Source organism: Mustela putorius, unplaced genomic scaffold (genome assembly GCF_011764305.1).
Source record: "Mustela putorius furo isolate JIRA1106 unplaced genomic scaffold, ASM1176430v1.1 tig00003853_pilon_pilon_pilon, whole genome shotgun sequence".
NCBI lineage: Eukaryota > Metazoa > Chordata > Mammalia > Carnivora > Mustelidae > Mustela > Mustela putorius.
The window spans coordinates 19,628,947-19,649,255 of record NW_025422005.1 but is presented as its reverse complement, the minus strand read 5'-3'; the positions used below and the strand labels follow the sequence as shown (position 1 = coordinate 19,649,255).

The window sequence follows — 20,309 nt, the reverse complement described above, 5'->3', positions numbered from 1 at the left end:
AATAGTAGTGGAATTGCTGGGTCAGTGGATGTGGGTAGATTCACTTCTACCGGGTAATATCAAATTCTTTTCCAGAGTGTTTGTTCTAGCTTACACTCCACAACAGTATACGGGAGATCTAGTTGTTCTACACTGTCAGAGACACTTGAGGATTTACAATTTTTCGCCAGTTTGATGTAGGTTAAGTGGGTCTCACTGCATTTCATTTATTACCAAGGAGATTGAGGCTCTTTTCTGTGAAGTGTCTTCGGTCCACTTTTCAAAAGGATTATCTTTTCCTTAGAGATTTGTGGGAAGGCATGAATATGCTTTGGAAGAATAAGTGGATGAACAACTCAACAGGCTCTGAGCGGAGAAAGCTGAGATTCGGTGTGGGAAATCCCCAATAAACAAAAACCTTAAAAAAAACTGCCTCGGGGCGCCTGGGTGGCTCAGTGGGTTAAAGCCTCTGCCTTCGGCTCAGGTCATGATCCCAGCATCCTGGGATCGAGCCCCGCATGGGGCTCTGTGCTCAGCGGGAAGCCTGCTTCTCTTTCTCTCTGCCTGTCTCTCTATTTGTGATCTCTGTCTGTCAAATAAATAAATTAAAAACAAAAACAAAAAACTGCCTCTCCCGCAGGCTTCTGATTTTATCATCACTAACGCCTTACGAAAGAGATCTGTAAACCCATTTCTCAGGTGAGTGTTCTCATCATCGTTGGCTTCTCCCTGTCGGAGAGCGACCCGAACGACCCACCCCAAAACTTCTCTGCTCTTCGACCACCACCCGCCCAACTAATCACGGGTTACTCAACATCCTACAGAAGAGATCACAGCGCCGCTTGTCGTATTCTCGCGAGAATTAGTTCCAGCCGATCATGTGACAGTCCAAGATGGCGGTGCCCAGCGAGGCGGAGGAGGAGGCGACAATCTACTTAATAGTGAGCGGTATTCCCGCGTGTTTGCGCTCGGCCCATCTCCGGAGCTACTTTAGCCAGTTCCGGGAACAGCGCGGATGTGGCTTCCTGTGTTTCCACTACCGACATAGGCCTGAGCGGGGTCCTTCCCAGGCTCCTCCCGAGTCTGCCCTAACTCCTGTCGGCCAGGTTCTCGCCCAGAGTTCGGTCACCGATGCCCACGCTCTCTCCACTCCGGACTGTGCTCCCGCCCAGACCCGCACTTGCTGCTGCGTCATCTCGGTACGGGGGGCAACTCAAGCTCAGCAGCTTCTTCGCATGTACTCGGGCCGCCGGTGGCTGGATTCTCAGGGAACTTGGCTGCCGGGTCGTTGTTTGATCCGCAGACTGCGGTTACCTACTGAGGCATCAGGTACGCGTGGGAAAGATAATAGGCTGAGCCTACCGGCCCTGGAACAGAGACACCTTTCTTGAAGGATGACGGGGATAAGTCAGGTCTCTGATTATCAGACTTTTAAATTAAGAGTTTAGGTCATTTCTGGACAGCCTCAGACTCAACTGCATGTTAGTCTAACTTACAGGGGAAAGAACGGTAAGAGGTCTAATGGGCTGATTCTTCATTTTCCGATTTATTAAATTACTTCTGAGACCCTTTATCTGAGAGGTTGATACTCCGCTGACACGGAAGGAAGAAAAGGAAATGAGGTTTCTAATCCTCTTACTGTCATTTATCAAAAGACTTTGTCAGAGAGCGCGCGCGCGCTCAAGCAGGGGGAGTGGCAGGCAGAGAGAGAAGCAGGCTCCCCGCCAAGCAAGGAGGCGATGCGGGCCTTGACCCCAGAACCCCAAGATCACAACCCTAACCGAAGGCAGACGCTTAACTGACTTAGGCACCCAGGCATCCCTTATTTTCTGTCTTTATTGTATTCTTCGTTGCTTTCTATCCAGCCCTGTCTTGAGAAGACACAAATGAAAAGACAATCTCTTGTCTCTGGACACTCCCATTTTCATGGGAAATCACTGATGGGGTAACAGAAAACACTTAGGAGTCCTCTAATTCATTCATTCAACAAATCAAGCTTATATGCTACACTTAGTGTGACTGTAGCAACTGTGCAGAGAACAGTTAGACACAGTGTGTGCTCAGGATTCAGAGAGGAAGACAGATTTGTAAAAAGGTAATTGTCACAGAGATGCCATTCTAATTGCTAACATTTACTGAGCACTTCCTGTGTACTTACTAGGCACTGTTTTAAGCCTTTCATTTTCTTATTGACTTCTTGCGGCAATCCTATAAAGTCGAAGTTGTTGTTACCCATTTTATAGGTGATGATACTGAAGGGTACTGAAACTATGTTACCTGCCCAAGGTTACAGAGCTAGGAAGTGGCAGAGTCACAATACAAACCTAGGCATATTGTTCCAGAGCCTATGTTCTTTATTACCAAGTGTTGAGGGATGAAAGGGAAGGGAGAAACTGATCTAGAGGGATCAGGAAATGTGGCTTTTCACCTGGATCCGAAAGAGAAACAGGAGTTTGTAGGAAGGAACCGTGTTTAAAGTAAATGGCATTTGCAGACACAGAAAGATGTGAAAGTCCATGGAACTTTCAGGGCATGTTAAATTGTTTGGTGTGGTTGAAGCACATGATATGAGAATGTGCAGGGAGTGGGGCTGGTGGCAGTTGAGAATCAAAAAGTCAACAGGAACCAGATCTGAAAGAAACTTGTGTGCTCCGCTGAGGTGATGAGAAATGGCATGAAATTATTAGGTGGTTTTGGTCAGGGAATGGAGGAAGTTACTCTGGAGAAGTCTGAAAGGGAGAAAGATCATTAGCCTAAAACAGTTAAACAGATTTCTGGCTCAAGTGTTGCTGAAGGCTTCTAGGTTTCAAGAGCTCTTCTTTCCTCTGCTTTCCAAGGTTTGGGCTCCTTTCCTTTCAAAACCCGGAAGGAGCTGCAGAGTCGGAAAGCTAAGAGTGAAGCCTTCACTCTGGCCGATCTGAGGCAACTGCCAGAGTTGAACCCACCAGTGCTGATGCCCAATGGGAACGTGGGGACTCCTCTGCGGGTCTTTCTGGAGTTAATTCGAGCCTGCCGCCTACCACCGAGGATCATCACCCAACTGCAGCTCCAGTTCCCCAAGACAGGTTCTTCCCGGCGCTATGGCAATGTACCATTCAAGTATGAGGACTCTGAGACTGTGGAGCAGGAAGAGCTTGTGTATACAGCTGAAGGCGAAGAAATACCCCAGGGAACTTGCCTAGCAGACGTACCAGCCTGCTCCCATGGAGAGCCGGAGGAGGAAGGGGAAAAGGAGGAGGAAGAGTCACACTCAGATGATGTGAGTACAGTGAGCTACCCTGTCTTTGCTGGCAGCTTGGAGAGACTAAAGCTTTAACACTATCACTCTTCAGTTGTATATTACAATAGTTCTAAACGTGCAGGCTTCTTAGGAGGGTTCCAGAGAGTTAGAACTCCCTGACATTGAACATAAAACTGCATTTGTATTGCAAATATGCACTTCTTTGAGGAGAGGGGCCAGAGTTTTTATCAGAATATTCTCAAAGGGGTCGACTTTGCATTCCACATAGAAGGAATGTGAGGAGCATCCTTTTTTTTAAAAAAAAGATTTTATTTATTTATTTGGTAGAGATCACAAGTAGGCAGAAAAGCAGGCAGAGAGAGAAAGAGAGAGAGAGGGAGGAAGCAGACTCCCTGCTGAGCAGAGAGCCCAACTCAGGGCTCTATCCCAGGACCCTGGGATCATGACCTGAGCCAAAGGCAGAGGCTTTAACCCACTGAGTCACCCAGGTACCCCAGGAGCGTCCTTTTCATAGATGGAAATGTGCGATCCAAGAGATAAAAGTCATGTAAGGAAGCAGAGGCAGAGCTGGGATGTGAACTTGGCCCCCTTTGCTGCTTGTCTAACCTCTGTGTGCTTTCAGTATGTGGCTGAGATGTCACCTCTATTTTCTGACCCTGAGTCTGTGGCTTGGACACTAGCCTCCACTCTAATTTTATTAATGAAATAGCCATTTCTTCTTCCTCTTTCTCCAAATTCAGTTGTTCATTCATAAAACCAGGAAAGGTGTGTTTTGGGAAACCTTTTGGTGTGCATACTCTGGGTAAAAAAAAAAAAAGTCATCTACGTCTTCAGAGTTGCCAGCCCAGAGTTGCTAACATCTGTACCACATCCTTGGTATAGACATTTGGACTGGTCCCCAGCACCTGCTCTGCAGCAGTGATCCCTGAGGCCTCTTGGGAGTTTTAACTAGACAGGGGCCCCCAAGATTTCAAGCCAGGAGTCATCCTATCATTCTGCAAGTCTAGATGAGCAGCTGTGCACAGGCTAGTGCAGGATTCCAGAGACATTCCAAGATCCAATTCCTGCCTTGAAAGAGGCAAGAAGCAGCATCAGGAAAGGCTGTATGGTAGGAAGAACTGGGTTTGAACACTGGCTCTGCCACTCTCATGGTGAAGCACCATAGGCAAATCACTTTACTCCTGTGAATCCAGGCCTCCTCATTTGTAGAACAGGAATGATGGTACTCACCTCACAGCGTTGTTGGGGTGATCAAAGGAACTAAGTTATGAGAAGGGCCCAACACACAGTAGACAATAGGTATTAGTTGTTATCCCCTCTTTATTTATGATGTAATGTACAGAGGCCTAAACAGTTCTTGCCAATTACCTCCAAACTGAAGAGTTTGGAGGCCGACAAGAATGCTGTGGGCCTCGGTGTGGGGGCTTCATGTAGGACTGCAGAACTTGAAGGATGAGGGTTTACCAGGCGAAGAAGAGAAAGCAGTGGGAGAGGAGAGAAGCTATTTTCAGCAGGAGGAACAACATGGCTGAAAGCACAGAGGCTAAGAGGGAGTCAGGCTTGGAGGAAAGTGCCAGGTATGCTGAGACACAAGGGATGGAGAAATGTGTTGGGCAAGGCCTCAGGGGCCAAATATGCACTGCTTCTAAGAGAAATTTGGAAGAATGGGCTGAGCGCCTGTCTCACAGACTTCCTGGGCTCTGAGCTGCCCCCCCTTGCGTGCTTGAGGCCAGGAGGCTGGACAGGCAGGTCACCTCTCCCTGCCTTCTCCCAGGATGATGACCGGGGTGAGGAGTGGGAGCGTCACGAAGCACTGCACGAGGACGTGACCGGGCAGGAGCGCACCACCGAGCGGCTCTTTGAGGAGGAGATTGAGCTCAAGTGGGAGAAGGGCGGCTCTGGCCTGGTGTTCTACACAGATGCTCAGTTCTGGCAGGAGGAAGAAGGAGGTAATGCTGGCTGATCCCTGATCCATTCAGTCAGGGTTCTCCATTCCATGTGGTGGGTTTTCTGGCAGTGAGGCCCGATAAAGGACTAGTGAACAGGCTTACCCATCATTCCTTTTTAGGGGCAGGGGATCAGTGGAGAAAAAATGACCCCCGCCCCAGAGCAGAGATTTAAAAATCAACAAAAAGCTCCAAGTTCTAGAACACAGGGCTAAGTTTAGATTTAACTCTCAACAGAACTGTGAGTCCTTTGCTTACTCTGTTTAATGCTTTTTATCTGCAGACTTTGATGAACAGACAGCTGATGACTGGGACGTGGACATGAGTGTGTACTACGACACAGGTACTGGGCCAGGGATTGTAGTACAGGGATGGGGGACTGGTGCCCTGGCCTTGCACTGACACTTACCAGGCCTGCTGAGCAGAGGCTGAGAAAGGACCAGTTCCCTTGGGGCTGCCCACTGAGAGGGTTCCTCTCTTCAGACATCTCCACCTGTGTGCATTAAGTGCTGCTTGTGGGCAGAGCTTTTTTTTTCTCTTTTTTCTGTGGAGTCAGCCCTCAGGGTGCTCTGGTTCTGATGGGCAGACCCTGGTAGAGTGGGTGGGTCAGGAGCTCAGGCTCTGGTTAAGAGTTTAGATTCTGGAATCAAAAATGACCTGGGCGGGATGCCTGGGTGGCTCAGTCGGTTAAGCCGCTGCCTTTGGCTCAGGTCATGATCCCAGGGTCCTGGGATCAAGTCCCGCATCAGGCTCCTAGTCCAGCAGGGAGCCTGCTTCTCTCTCTGCCTCTGTCTGCCACTCTGCCTACTTGTGCTCTCTCTCTCTCTGACAAATAAATAAACAAACAAATAAATAAATAAATAAAATGACCTGGGGTGACGGTGGGAGGGGACAATCTGGGTTCTAATTCCACTTTTCATCTTTTGGCTCTATAACTTTTGTGCACCAGTTTTCTCATCTGTAAGATGGGAAAGCCAGGGTTCCTACTCTTGGTGAGCTCCCAGTTAATGAGAAATAATAATAAAATAATAAAACACCAGGGGCTTCTGGGTGGCTCATTTGAATGCCTGCCTTCGGCTCAGGTCATGATCCCAGGGTCCTGGGACCGAGTCTTGAGCTGGGCTCCCTGCTCAGCAGGGAATCTTCTTGTCCCTCTCCCTCTACCCCTCCCCCTGCTTGTGTTCTTTCTTAAATAAATAAAATTTTTTTTAAAAAGTAAGGGGCGCCTGGGTGGCTCAGTGGGTTAAGCCTCCGCCTTTGGCTCAGGTCATGATCTCAGGGTCTTGGGATCAAGCCCCGCATCACATCGGGCTCTCTGCTCAGTGGGGAGCCTGTTTCCTCCACCCCCTCTGCCTGCCTCTCTGCCTACTTGTGATCTCTTTTTCTGTGTCAAATAAATGAATAAAATCATTTTTAAAAAGTAACAAAAACCCTAAAGACGAATATGTAAATCTTGTGAGGAGGTCCTAGAAACCTGATTATTTTCCCCCGCTCTCTGCTGAGAGAGGCCCTTCTGCAAACTGAGTTCTACTTCCTCAGATGGTGGCGACAAGGATGCCCGAGACTCTGTCCAAATGCGTCTGGAAAGAAGACTCCGTGACGGCCAGGAGGACGGCTCTGTGATCAGATGCCAAGTGGGCACCTTTGAGCGCCACACCAAGGTGAGCACTGTGCCTAGCCCATTGACCCCTCGGTTTTCCTTCTCTGTCCCCATTCCTCCTCCCCTCCACCCCCAACAAGGAACCCTATACTCTAGAGTCTTCTCTCTTCCCTGCACAGGGCATTGGACGGAAGGTGATGGAGCGGCAGGGCTGGGCTGAGGGCCAGGGTCTGGGAAGCCAGTGTTCAGGGGTGCCTGAGGCCCTGGATAGTGATGGCCAGCACCCAAGATGCAAGCGTGGATTGGGGTGAGTATGACCCAGGGACTTCCATGGGGGACCCAGCTAGCCTTTTGTCTATATCCTGGTTTCCCCCTAACTTCTTCCATCCGAGGGGATGAATTTCAAAGCAAAATTAAAAGGAAAACGTAGGTCTGGCACTTTTTTTTTTTTTTTTTTTTTTTTTTTTCCTTTTTAAGACCAAGCCCTAAGGCTTGACAAGATCATTGATCTTTAGGACAGTCATACCCCATGATCTGAGGAGTTTGGACTTGATGATTGCTGTTAGGGAGTGCTTGTAAGTCACAGAATGGTGACAGTTTTTCTAAACTCTGTGTACTATTTAAAATGAAAGCAGTATGTGAAACCCCAGGTTGCCGGCACTGTCACTGAATAGATAAGGAGGCTGAAGAGCAAAGATCCATATTTAAAGGCTCTGTCTTTGGAACAAACCAGCCATGTAAGAGCTGCTTCTCTGCCCTTTCCCAACCTAAAGAGTTTGAGAGCAGCCCTCTCACTGTGAGCCCTCATTAATGCAGGTACCATGGAGAGAAGCTACAGCCATTTGGGCAACTGAAGAGGCCCCGTGGAACTGGCTTGGGGCTCATCTCCACCATCTATGATGAGCCCCTACCTCAAGACCAGGGGGAGTCACTGCTGCGACGCCAACCACCCACCAGCATGAAGTTTCGGCCAGATATGACCTTTGTGAGGAGTTCCAGCTGTGCCTTGGACAAGCCTTCAGAGCCTGAGTGACAGTTTCCGGGCCTCTCTTATATCACTCATAACTGCACAGGGGCAGCTCTCTGCCTTGGCCTTATCTCCCACCACAGCCTTTAAGAACTTGGGGAGCAGCAATCTGTACAGCATGTTCAGGTGCTTTATTCTGAACTTGCCTTCTGGCTCTCTACCTCAAGGGCATTTTTCCCCAAAGCTCCCTAACGTCCTCTTTTACTGTTAGGGCTTAATGACCTCTCATTGGTCTCCTAACCCCAGCCCCGGTTTGAGCTTGCCCACGTTGCCTCCCCCAGTACCTTGAACAGCTGTATTGACTGAAGTTCTCAGCACAATCTTCGTCGTGGGGGCGGGGTATCACTATAAAGGTCAGAAAGAGGATGGAATGGACCTGGAAGAGGAAAGGACTCGTGGTGCTTGGAAGAGACGATCTTGGGGCGGGCGCTCCTTGCCTCCTCCCCTAACTGGCTGGGACAGGCAGCGGCAAGGCCGCGGGAGGTGGCCCCAGTCTGCGACCTAACGGGAGAATAAATAAGTTCACTACTGGATTTGCCTTTTTTCTTCCAGTTTAGGCCGGGGGGACGGTCGGGAAAACCTGGGTTGGAGTCGCCCACGAGACCCCAGCGCCGCCCGCAGGGACCACCCCAGGCTCGGGTAGAAATGCTGCGCGTCGCCACGCCCCCCGACGCCAAGTTGCGCTCACGTCAGGGGGGCGGGACTTCCTCTCCGGGCCCCGCCGTTTCCGACGTCGTCCGGAAGTCGGGTGCTAGTCCGGTTAGTACCGGGTCATTGGTCCCCTTTCAGTGCGCGGGTACCTGCACTTCTTCCAGGGATCAACGTCGACCCCCATCGAACTGCACTCCGGGGATCCCGTCTCCTTCGGCTCGTGTCGCTGCCGAGCTTATCTGCCCCGCACGGGCCAGCGTGCCGCCCATGGCGGGGGCCGCCCCGACCACGGCCTTTGGGCAGGCGGTAATCGGCCCGCCCGGCTCTGGGAAGACCACGTACTGCCTGGGCATGAGTGAGTTCCTGCGCGCGCTGGGCCGGCGCGTGGCGGTGGTGAACCTGGACCCAGCCAACGAGGGGCTGCCTTACGAGTGCGCCGTGGACGTGGGCGAGCTGGTGGGGCTGGGCGACGTGATGGAAGCGCTGCGGCTGGGGCCCAACGGCGGCCTGCTCTACTGCATGGAGTACCTGGAGGCCAACCTGGACTGGCTGCGTGCCAAGCTAGATCCCCTCCGCGGCCACTACTTCCTCTTCGACTGCCCGGGCCAGGTGGAGCTCTGCACGCACCACGGCGCCCTGCGCAGCATCTTCTCCCAGATGGCGCAGTGGGACCTCAGGGTGCGTCTTGGGTCGAGCAGGCTCCTTTTGCAGATGGAGGAACTGAAACAGGGAGGACAGATGCCACGCCCCCATGTCACACAGCGAGGTAGGGGCCGAGTTGCTTTGGAGTAAAACTGGTGTGAGTTCGAATTCAGGCTCTGCCACTGACTCGCTGTGTGGACCTGGGTAAGTCAGTTTCTTTCTCTGAACCTCAGTTTTCTCATCTGCAGAATGGATGTGCTAGTACCCAATTTGGGATTATTGGAAGTGTGGAAGGCATTATGTAGAAAGCGGTATGGTGATTGCTGTGACTTGCTGGGCAAAAGTAAATGAAATAGAGTCAGGTGCGATCAGAATTGAGCCAGTTGACCACCGGGAGGCACAGTACAGGGCATCTTGTAAGGAAAAATGCTCCTTATTTCCTGGCAGAAGGAAATGAGTGTCGCTGTGAGAATGAAGCTGAAGCAGGAGGACACTGATGGGGAAGGCTTGCACTCTGTCCTCAGGAGTCCCCAGTCTTTGGGGAAAGACATAGGCCCTGATGTTTCCTGCTTCACCAGGCCTTTCACTCTGTCTCTTCCTCCTTTTCCAGCTGACTGCCGTTCACCTGGTGGATTCTCATTACTGCACAGACCCGGCCAAGTTCATCTCCGTACTGTGTACGTCCCTGGCCACCATGCTGCATGTGGAGCTGCCCCATGTCAACCTCCTCTCCAAGATGGACCTCATTGAGCACTATGGGAAGCTGGGTGAGGGCTCCTCTTCTGGGCAGGCAGGGAGTCAGGAGTGAAACAGATCTCAGCTGAGGAGAGCTGCCTCCAGGGACCATGCATGGCTTATTTATCATAGCCACAGGCAGGTTCTGAGTCCTGCCTGTTTGTTTTGTGCCACTCTGGGCCAGAGATTATTCCAGGCTTTGGGGACAAGAGAGCTATATAGTCGGTGATATGTACTGCAAAGGAATTCAAATAAAATGAGTGGTTGGCAGTGAGGGGAGTGAGCAGTGCTACCTGAGCTGAGACCCGAATGGTGTGAAGGAGCCTGCCAAGGCAAGACTGTTCTTGGTGGAGGGACCAGTAGGAGGAAAGGCCCTTAGGGAAAGAGCTGTTTGTGTTAACGGAAAAAGTGGAGGGCAGAGAGGGGAAACTCTGGGTAGTGAGGTAGTAGTCAGGAATGGGTGATAGGAAATGAGGTCAGAGAGGTAGACAGGGGCCAGAACCTATACTGTTGAAGCACTAGGGAAAGCCATTGATGAATATCTAGTAAGGAAATTGCATGAACTAAGAACGTCATTTTGGCTGTTTTGTGGGGCATGAATTGAAATGAGCAAGAATGCAAACAAAGATCCTTGAGGAGGTTTTTGCAGCAGTCTAAACAGTGGTAGTGGGAATGGAGAGAAGTAGATCGATCCAAAACTCACTCAAGAAATCGGATTTAGGGGCGCCTGGGTGGCTCAGTGGGTTGGGCCGCTGCCTTCGGCTCAGGTCATGATCCCAGCGTCCTGGGATCGAGTCCCACATCGGGCTCTCTGCTCAGCAGGGAGCCTGCTTCTCCTTCTGCCTCTGCCTGCCTCTCTGTCTGCCTGTGCTCACTCCCCCCCCACTCTGATAAATAAATAAAATCTTTAAAAAAAAAAAAAAAAAGAAATCGGATTTAGGGGGACCTGGGTGGCTCAGTCGTTGGGCGTCTATCTTCAGCTCAGGTCCTATCCCAGCGTCCTGGGATCGAGCCCCACATTGGGCTCCCTGCTCAGTGGGAAACCTGCTTCTCCCTCTCCCACTCCCCCTGCCTGTGTTCTCTCTCTCACTGTTTCTCTCTGTCAAATAAATACAATCTTAAAAAAAAAGAAAGAAAGAAAGAAACAGGGTTTCCTGGTGGATTGGACATGGAGACCAAGGAATTAAGGATCCCTGTGAGGTTTCTGTCCGTGCCAGTGGACAGATGGACACACAGAGGTGCCTTTATCAGGCTGGGAAGGACTAAGGGAGAAGCCGGAGGCAGGGGAGTTGCCTAGGGGCATTTTGGCTACCACTTTATTCCTGCAAAATTAGTGTGCTGAGCTGGGGGCCTCAGTTCCCTAAATAGCTTTTCCAGCCACAAAGGAACCTGGAGAAGAAAAGCTGAAATGACAAGCAGTGAATAAGAAGAAAGGTTGTTAGGATCATGACATGTCAGGGCGTTGTTCCGGGAGGCCCACTGGTTGTCAGTCAGGGCATGGAGGGATGCCAGCACCTTGGAGGGCCTGCCTCAGCCCAGAGTCCTGGTTCATCTCTTGGTGAGCCCTGAAGCCAAATTTTATCTATTCCTAGATTTGCAGTCTTCCCAAGCCCCTCTCCCCACCCACCTTCCTGGCCTCCAGCCCAGATGGCTATGTGGTGGTCCTTAACCTTTCTACCTCTGACTCTTGCCCATCATCCTCGTAAGAGACTGATGTGCAAATCAGATGAGGCCATTGAGGCCCAAAGACATTATGTCACACAGCTAGTATGTTGGCTGAGATGAAATCCCATCCCAGGTGCCCCTGGCTCCCAATTGCTTAATTCCTGGGGAAGAATGTACCTGTCAGGCAATCCAGGAAGTTTGTCGGAATGCCCAGGACATTGGTCCTTGCAGGCAGAGGGGTGACAGTTTCTGGTTAGAAGACAGGAGACCAAGGGGCCCCTGGCTGGCTCAGCTGGAGGAGCATGTGACTCTGATCTTGGGGTTGTGAGTTTGAGCCCCATGTTGGGTGTAGGGAGTGAGTCAGTCAGTCCAACAGCCTGATTGCCTCACCTCGTTCTGGGACAAACCAGTTGAGTAACCCAAGTGCTCGAGTTTTCCAGCAGAAATGGACAGTGCAGGGAGGCCTGCTTTCCTTCTCTTAGAGGAAGTTTGCATTCCTAGAACTTGGAGTCATCTAGTCTGGTATCCTCATTTTACATTCAGAAGGAGCTGGCCCAGAAAGGGAAAGTGATTTATACCAGAAGTGCCCTGCGAGTCCTTATGGTGCATGTGCCGGGTCCTGGGGGGTGTGACTGCCTGACCATGCGGCAGGGACCCAGCACTGTGCTTGGGACACATTCAGTCCTGTTATTTATTACCATGGACCAAGTGCTTGTGTGTACCAGACACTGGGACTTAGAGCATTTAATTCTCACAGCAGTCCCATCTAGCTAGGAAATGACAGAGCCGATGGGTAAAACCAAGAATTTTCTTCCGAGTAAGCTCATTTCACTGTCTCAACAAATATTTGTTGAATGACTGAAGGAATGAATGAATGAGTGAATGAAGACAAAAGGAAGAAAGAAAGGAAATATGGTCCCTGTCCTCGGGTCTTTTAGCCTCGTGTCGGCTGCTCCTGAACACCTAATTTCTCTCCTTAGCTTTCAACCTGGACTACTACACAGAGGTCCTGGACCTCTCCTACCTGCTCGACCACCTGGCTTCTGACCCTTTCTTCCGCCACTATCGTCAGCTCAATGAGAAACTCGTGCAGCTCATTGAAGACTACAGTCTGGTCTCCTTCATCCCTCTCAACATTCAGGTACGGGGACTAAGAGGCGTAGCCATCGCCTGGGCTCTGACAGTGCCTGGAATCTCACCAGCCCAGGGCAACAGGAGGCTTTGACAGTGGTCTTTGTCTTGGGTCTAACTATCATTCAGTCCCCTTGGTTTTATGACCAGTGGCTCTCATGGGCAAGATTCTAATAAAGAGGGTGGGTCAGAGTTTGGCCCTGTCGATTCTGTATTGCTGGGTTCTCTGAACACATGTTCCCTCATTAGTGCGAAAATGGGTGATTTCAGAAAATCGTCAGCAAGGGAGGTGACCAAGGCCTAAGGTCTCTCAGCCTCCTTCAGGATGGGCATCTAACTGTCTGTTGACTTTACCAAGTAGTGCCCAGCCCCTGTGTGTGGACTTGAGTGAGCTTGTCTCTTCCCTACTTAATGCCACAATTTTCTCCTCTAAAATGAGAAAGTGAGGCGTACAATATTAGTCATAACAACTGTCCCTTATTGAGCGCTTTCTGTCATCGTGCTGACAACTCATACGTGCATTATTTTCATCTCCTTCCCATCATGTGATGTATGAACTGTTCGTATCACTATTCTGAGCATGAGCAAATCCATCATATATATATTTATTGGGTGCCTACGGTTAGCTAAGGACTGTGCCAGGCACCAAGGATTACCTTAATTAATAAGTCCCTGACCTTATGGGGTACAAAGTTGAAGAGGGGAGGCAGATGAGTTAATAACTTGTCAGCAGTAAGCTGGTAGGATCCAAGCTATAAGAGGGTAGCCCCAGGGGACCGTGGGTGTACAGAGAGGAGCTTACCTCTTCCAATTTGGGTGGGTTGGTGGACAGGAAGGCTTGGATGTAGCCAGGGCTCCAGGGACACGGAAAGCTACTCCGGGTGCAGGAGCCACAGGTCCAGAGGCTTCGTGAGCAAGGTCAAGGGGGATGTTTGGGGACTGCAGGCGGTTTGGTATAGCCTTAGTTCCACACACCTGTTTCACTCACAGAGCTGTCTCTCCCTTCCCTGGCCAGGACAAGGAGAGTATCCAGCGGGTCCTGCAGGCTGTGGATAAAGCCAATGGTTATTGCTTCGGGGTCCAAGAACAGCGAAGCCTAGAGGCCATGATGTCTGCTGCCATGGGAGCCGACTTCCATTTTTCCTCGTATCCTTGCTCTGTAGCCTCTTAGCCACAGCCAAGGGGAGATGTGGGGTTCAGGAATAGCCACATCTACCCTTGTCGATGACTGATTCATGATGTCATGATGACCAGTTGGGCTCCCTGGTGACTGTCTCTCAGGTGCAAAGGCTGGTCCCTTAGGCTTCAGTATTGCTTGTACCTAAGGATAAGGGGGGAGAGACTGATTAGAAGGAACAGCAAGTACAGATGCTGAGAAATGAAAGGGCGGTGGCCATTTGGGAGAGATTCGAGGGCCTCAGTGTGCTTGGCGTCCTGACTGGGAAAGGGACAGGGGGATGTAGGGGTGCAGGGACAGTAGAGGGCTGGCAGCGGGGAGTTTGTGTGCCCTGCCAAGGAGTGTGGACGTCAGCTCGCGGGAGGGCAGTGAGAACCAGCATCATATGACTGCACAGTGTGACATGATCGGGCGTACATTTTTAAAAAGTCGTTCCAGGGACGCCTGGGTGGCTCAGTGGGTTAAGCTGCCTTCAGCTCAGGTCATGATCTCAGGGTCCTGGGATCGAGTCCCGCATAGGGCTCTCTGCTCAGCAGGGAGCCTGCTTCCCTCTCTCTCTCTCTCTGCCTGCCCCTCCATCTACTTGTGATTTCTCTCTGTCAAATAAATAAATAAAATCTTAAAAAAATAATAAATAAATAAAAAGTCGTTCCAAGTGCAGAAATTGCATTTAAGGGATGTGAGTGGGGGCAGGAAAATGTTCACAGTCTGTAGTTGAGAATAGATGAAACATGAGTGGTGAGAATGGAGAGATGGGTGTGAATTGGATAAAAGGAGGTAGGCTACCAGAGTTGGCGACCGGGTGGTTATGGGATGAATGGAGGTAGAGCAGAAGTTCGACTTGCAGGTTTCCAGCTAATACAGTGGTATGGGTGGTTGTGTTGGCCCCGAGGCGAGGAAAGGGCAGGTTTGTCACATGGGTGAAAGGGATGGGCCCTGGCCCATGGGCTATGTTGGAGGGGACCATGAGGACAGCCAGAGCTGTCTGGGAGGCAGCTGGACCTTCAGAACTAGAGTTGTATTAGTGACCATTGGAGTGGACTAATGTCTTGTGTAGGTGCCTGTCAGGTCATGGAGGCCATGTGGGAGGCAGGACAGGGAAATGTAGACCAGTTAGGATAGTTTCAGATATTTGACTCCTATGTGGCGTGCTAGTGACAAGGGGGCTCCAGAGTCCTGGGCATGGAGGAAGAGAATGGCAGCCAGTACCTAACGGATCTGTGGCAGGCCACAGGTGGGAGACCAAGCTCCCAGGGAAACAGACACATATAAATGGTGGCAGTAGAGCGTGTAGGGCGCCAGAAAGGGGCTGTGTTGCTGCCTCACACTTGCAGTTACGGTCGGCAAGTGCAGCTGCGTGTGCTCAGCAAGAGAGAAGGGGCCGGGGGCGCCTGGGTGGCTCAGTGGGTTGAGCCGCTGCCTTCGGCTCGGGTCATGATCTTGGGGTCCTGGGATCGAGTCCCGCATTGGGCTCTCTGCTCAGCGGGGGGCCTGCTTCCCTTCCTCTCTATCTGCCTGCTTCTGTCTACTTGTAGTCTCTGTCTGTCAAATAAATAAATAAAATCTTAAAAAAAAAAAAAAAAAGAGAGAGAGAGAAGGGGCCTTTCCAGTAGTGACGTGAGTTTTTGCACACGGTGCATTACTTTCTGCATTCGTAGTGTTAATTGTGCAGGATTCTATTTAAAGAACTGTATACTTTTTTATAGATGATTTAAGGAATTTTCAAGGCTATTTTTTTCTTTCTTTCTTTCTTTCTTTCTTTTTTTTTTTAAGATTTTACTTATTTATTTGACAGAGACCACAAGTAGGCAGAGAGGCAGGCAGAGGGAGAGTCGGGGGGAAGCAGGCTCCACGCTGAAGCAGAGAGCCCGATGCAGGACTCGATTCCAGGACCCTGGGATCATGACCTGAGCCGAGGCTTAACCCACTGAACCACCCAGGCGCCCCTCAAGGCTGTTTTTTAACCATACACATTTGTGCTGATTTTAGATTCTCCCCCATCTCCTAATCTTCTTAAGGTTCAACTTAACCCTATCTATAGGATGATTAAGGACTGGTATAGAGGAGGGGAAAGTCTGCTCTGCCAAGGAGTGGGTAGGTGTAGGTAAAGAAGGCTTTGTGGAGGGGGCAGCCCATGAGCTGTGTTATCTTCAAGTGAGGGTTAGCCAGGCTGAGGGAAAGGGAATTCAAGGCAGAGAGAACAGTAGATACAAAGGCCTGGCGGTTCAGGGGTGAGGTATGTCCGGGGGGTTGCAAGTAGAACAGCGGGACTCGTAGGACGGGGCTTTGTCTGGGAGCAGAGATCGGCCTGGACAGGTGGTCAGACAGATGCAGGTTTTTCTGAGCCCTGCTCAGGATCGTAGACTACAGGTTGGAGACAAGGCACATTTCAGATTATTGCGCGTCAAGCAGGATGGATTCCACTTACCCTGAGTGATCCTCAGGGATGACTCGCACAGGAACATGGCATCACCTCCTGAGGAAAAGTGAAGGGGAAGGGGCGTGGGTTGCAGGTCAGTTTGAGTAGCAGTGGGATGGATTTTGGTGGCTGGATCCATAAGAGAGGGGAGAGAAGGACTATACCCTGAACATTATTCAGTCAGTGTGCTACGTACCCTGCTTGTAGGATCTCGTTTAAACCTCATTAAGCGCTCCTCCCCCCCTTTTTAAGATTTTATTTATTTGAAAAAGAACAAGCAGGCAGAAGGGGAGAGGCAGAAACAGACTCACTGCTGAGCAGGGAGCCCAATGCAGGGCTTGATCCCAGAATCCTGGAATCATGACCTGAGCCCAAGGCAGACGCTTAACTGACTGAGCCAGCCAGGCGCCCCTCATTCAGTCCCTTCTTACAGATGAGGCAGTTGAGGCTCTGAGAGTGACAGGTACATGGCCTTGTCCCTGAATATGCTGGAAAAACAGTTCAAATCTTGGTCTCCCTGGTTGGAGAACCTCAGTTTCTGACATTGGAGTCATCTAGTAGAAAAGCCATGGTGGGCCAGCCTAGCACGGCCGACAGCCATCTTCTGCTCAGACCTCAGGCCGGCCAGCCTCCCGGGGCATCCTCAGCAGTGTCACAGTCTTTGTGAATCTGATTTGTAGCCTTCCCGCTCCACTTCCCCGCTGTCCCAGAGAGAAGTAGAAGGTACCCAATAGTCCAAGCAGAAATGTATTGTCATCTTTGCACTCCCCTGAGTTTCCTCCCACAGCAGAAGAGAAGTCAGAAACCCTTACTAAGCAGTGCTGTGTGCCAGGTGCCGTACTAGGCACTTTGTATTCATTGTCTTATTTGATCCTCACAGCAACTCCATTTTATGGACGAGAAGAGAGGAAGTGGCAAAATCAGGATTTAAACCCCCAGTGGTCTGGGTGGAGAGCACATGCCCTAAAACAGCCAGAGGGTTCGTGCTCTCCGGTCCTTTGAGCCTCAGTGATGTGGGGAAGAGGCAAATACAGGAGCATTTGGGTCTGGATGTATCAAGGGGCTTCTCAGACCCAGCCCTGGAGCTATCAGGGCGAGAAAGGGAGAGGGTGGGGGCCCCTTGCCAGACGGGGTTGGAGAGCCAGCATCCATAGAGGTCAGATCCTGCCCTGACCAGTTTTCGTCCTTCCCAGCACTACCAGCCTTGACTCAGCCTCCCTCAGTACCCTGGGCATCCAGGAGAAGTACCTGGCACCCTCTGACCAGTCCGTGGAGCAGGAAGCCATGCAGCTGTAGCAGCAAGCTGGAGGTCAAGAGGCGTAACCCTGCGCCAGAGAACACGGCAGCTCCCGTGACCGCGGACAGCTCAGCGGACTGCAGAGCCGAGAGTGATCTTCCCAGCCAGAGCCAAGCACCCACCACCCCTCAGTGGTCATGAGCTCTCACTGCTGTTGCCAGGAATTTGGTGCTGGCTCCACTTGGCCTGTGATGGAACATGCTACAAATACAGCAGTTTATTTTCTACTTTTTGAAACTTTAAACTTTCTCCAACCATCCAGGCCCAGAGAGCTGAGGCAGAACGAAGGAATGCCACCTTTCCTCAGAAGAGTCGTTTCTTTATACAGGGCAGACTGTGCTAGAGGCCTGACATGCGGACTCCAGTTGTGTGATTTTGTTAATAGTTGGTTTTAGCAATGATACTCGAGCTTGAGTTTTCACAGGCAACGCTTCTGGCAGATCTGAACGTTTCATCTTAATGGTATTTATTTTACGGTTGTATTCCTTTTTGGCAGGTGTTAACTAGTTTTCCATTTGTACGAGTGATTAAAGGTTTACTTTGAAATTGTGTATAAAAAGTGAGTTATTTAAAGAAAAATATTAAGTATTAACATGACGTGAGGAGTGTGGCAAAAATGAACATGGTTTGGGAGTTGAAACGGTTTGCTTTTGCGATTAACTGGTTGAGTGCAGTTCATACTTTTGACCAATAGGTGGCATCCCAGGCCTTTTTTTTTTTTCCCCCCCAGCCACAGCCTGGAGGCAGCCGGGGACAGATGGTGGTTGTGCCAGAAGTCGTATTTGCAGACAGTTGGTCCTGTTAACACGCGAGAAGGGCTTGGCATTTTACAAAGTGCTTCCACACACATGCTTCTCATGGGGCTCTCACAGCAACTCCTGGAGATTGAGACAAGACAGAGTATTAGGAAGCCTCATCTTACCGTGAGGAAACAGATGAGGAGTTTGAACTTTGGTCAGCCTATCTCATTGTTCACTTCGCTGACTTCTTAATTGTGAATTCTAGGTAGTGAAAAGCCACAGCCCTTCTCCCACAGGACCTGTAGCCCATCAGGAGACAGAATTTAAACACCTGTAGAGTATTACTGAATCAGCAATCAAAGGGATGCTAGGTCACTGGTGGTTTGGGCGACTGGAGAATTCGACTTGGGAAAATCTGTTCTGAAGTGGCATTAGACAGCAGAAGGCAGAAGAGTGAGGGGCCATGAGGACGCTGCTCTAGCTGGATATATATGAAAGCAGGCGACCTCCACTCCCACGCTCAGCCGGATAGGGGCTAATAACTAGGTGCTGCTTCCCCAGCCTCTTTCATCTGAGAAGTTCAAAGCACCACACCCCTATTAACACCCTGCAGTAGGTGGGGAGTATCAACAGAGCAAGCCAGGGAAACTGAGGCCAGGAGGCACAGCCTGGGGACGACTGAGTCACCAGTGGGGCCTGGAGCCCAGGAATCCCGACGCCCAGGTTGCTGGACAAATCCCTCATCAGGTAAGCTGAGAGGGTGGGTGCTGTTTTTGAATATAGTACCAAGGGCTGTGGTCAGGGTTTCTGACGCTCACCCCGTCACCTTGGCTCTCACCAACGCAAGCCAGCTGGAAGGAAGGTTAAAGCCTCTGAACTTTATGGCCTTGTAGCCAAGCCCTCTCAGCGTGTATTTGCCGTAGTCTTGAAGTGGGGAAGATGGAAGTCATCCAAAACTTAATTTTCAGGCCTTGGTGTGACAGCAAGGCTTTTTTTCTCCTCCAGTAAATGGACCTCTGTTCACCTTCTACTGATGGCAAAATGATTTTCTGCCATGCTGGGGAGGGGACAGCACAATGCGGGCACAAGAAAGACAATCCTGCGATGTGGCTGGCAGGGGGCAACCATTCTTGAGATTTCTTTTTTTTCTCCCCTGATAGAAAAGTAAAAAAACTTGGAAAATGAAAAAAAGTCACCCATAATCCCATAACATATGAATAATCAAAAATACTTGTAATCTATAACAAATTTTCTACTTAAATGTTCAATATATTTTGTGGTTTTCTTTTGGTCTTACTTTTCCGTATGTGCAAAGGGATAGCTATAGCCTTTGTATGACGGGAATATGCTCCACTTGCTTTGTAATCTGCTTTTTTTAGTTAACCCTATTTTGTGCAATTGAAAACATAAAGACAGGGTGCCTGGGTGGCTCAGTGGGTTAAAGTCTCTGCCTTCGGCTCCGGTCATGATCCCAGGGTCCTGGGATTGAGCCCAGCATCAGGCTCTCTGCTCGGCAGGGAGCCTGCCTCTCTACCTACGTGTGATTTCTGTCAAATAAATAAATAAAATATTTTAAAAAATAAAAAACATAAAGACCCTTTAAATGTTTATAAGATAATATTTCATGGTGAGGCAGTGACGTTCACCGTCCAGACTCCCATGGTTAACCGAAATTATTCCCTTTTTTTGCTCTTGTTAATAGTTCTGTGATTACATCTTTGTGCTCAAATCTTTGAGTCTCTGATTTTTAGCTTATGATTACATCCTAGAAATGAAACAGCTGATGTTTCCCAGGTTCCAGATTCATAATGCCAAAATGCTTTCCAGAAAAGCAGCACTGTGCATCTCCCCGGCATTGTCTGAAAGTGCTCTTCTCACTTCCAGACCTCACTTGGCAATCATGACCAACCTCTGGAGGGAGGAAACCATCTCTGAGTGCCTTAGAAGGAACCTTCTTGGTCATCTCTGCTAACTACTGGTATTAGGATATGTGCATTTCCATTTATATGAGTGGTTAAAGGTTTACTTTGAAATTGTTTATAAAAAGTTATTTAAAGAA

General features: G+C 50.0%; 2 protein-coding genes across 2 annotated transcripts; both read left to right on the top strand.

Annotated features, from left to right (window-relative positions):
• Positions 1–839: 839 nt before the first annotated feature.
• Positions 840–8,326, top strand: GPATCH3 (G-patch domain containing 3). The gene is made up of 7 exons (XM_004741089.3): positions 840–1,308; positions 2,817–3,238; positions 4,995–5,169; positions 5,450–5,509; positions 6,706–6,827; positions 6,946–7,073; positions 7,583–8,326. The coding sequence occupies exons 1-7, from the start codon at positions 873–875 to the stop codon at positions 7,797–7,799; spliced, it is 1,560 nt and encodes a 519-aa protein (XP_004741146.1). The 5' UTR covers positions 840–872; the 3' UTR covers positions 7,800–8,326.
• A 181-nt stretch (positions 8,327–8,507) lies between these two features.
• Positions 8,508–18,056, top strand: GPN2 (GPN-loop GTPase 2). Its single transcript, XM_004741088.3, has 5 exons — positions 8,508–9,122; positions 9,697–9,853; positions 12,467–12,627; positions 13,633–13,763; positions 17,437–18,056. Exons 1-5 carry the CDS (start codon positions 8,712–8,714, stop codon positions 17,507–17,509), a joined length of 933 nt encoding a protein of 310 aa, XP_004741145.2. The 5' UTR covers positions 8,508–8,711; the 3' UTR covers positions 17,510–18,056.
• Positions 18,057–20,309: the final 2,253 nt, after the last annotated feature.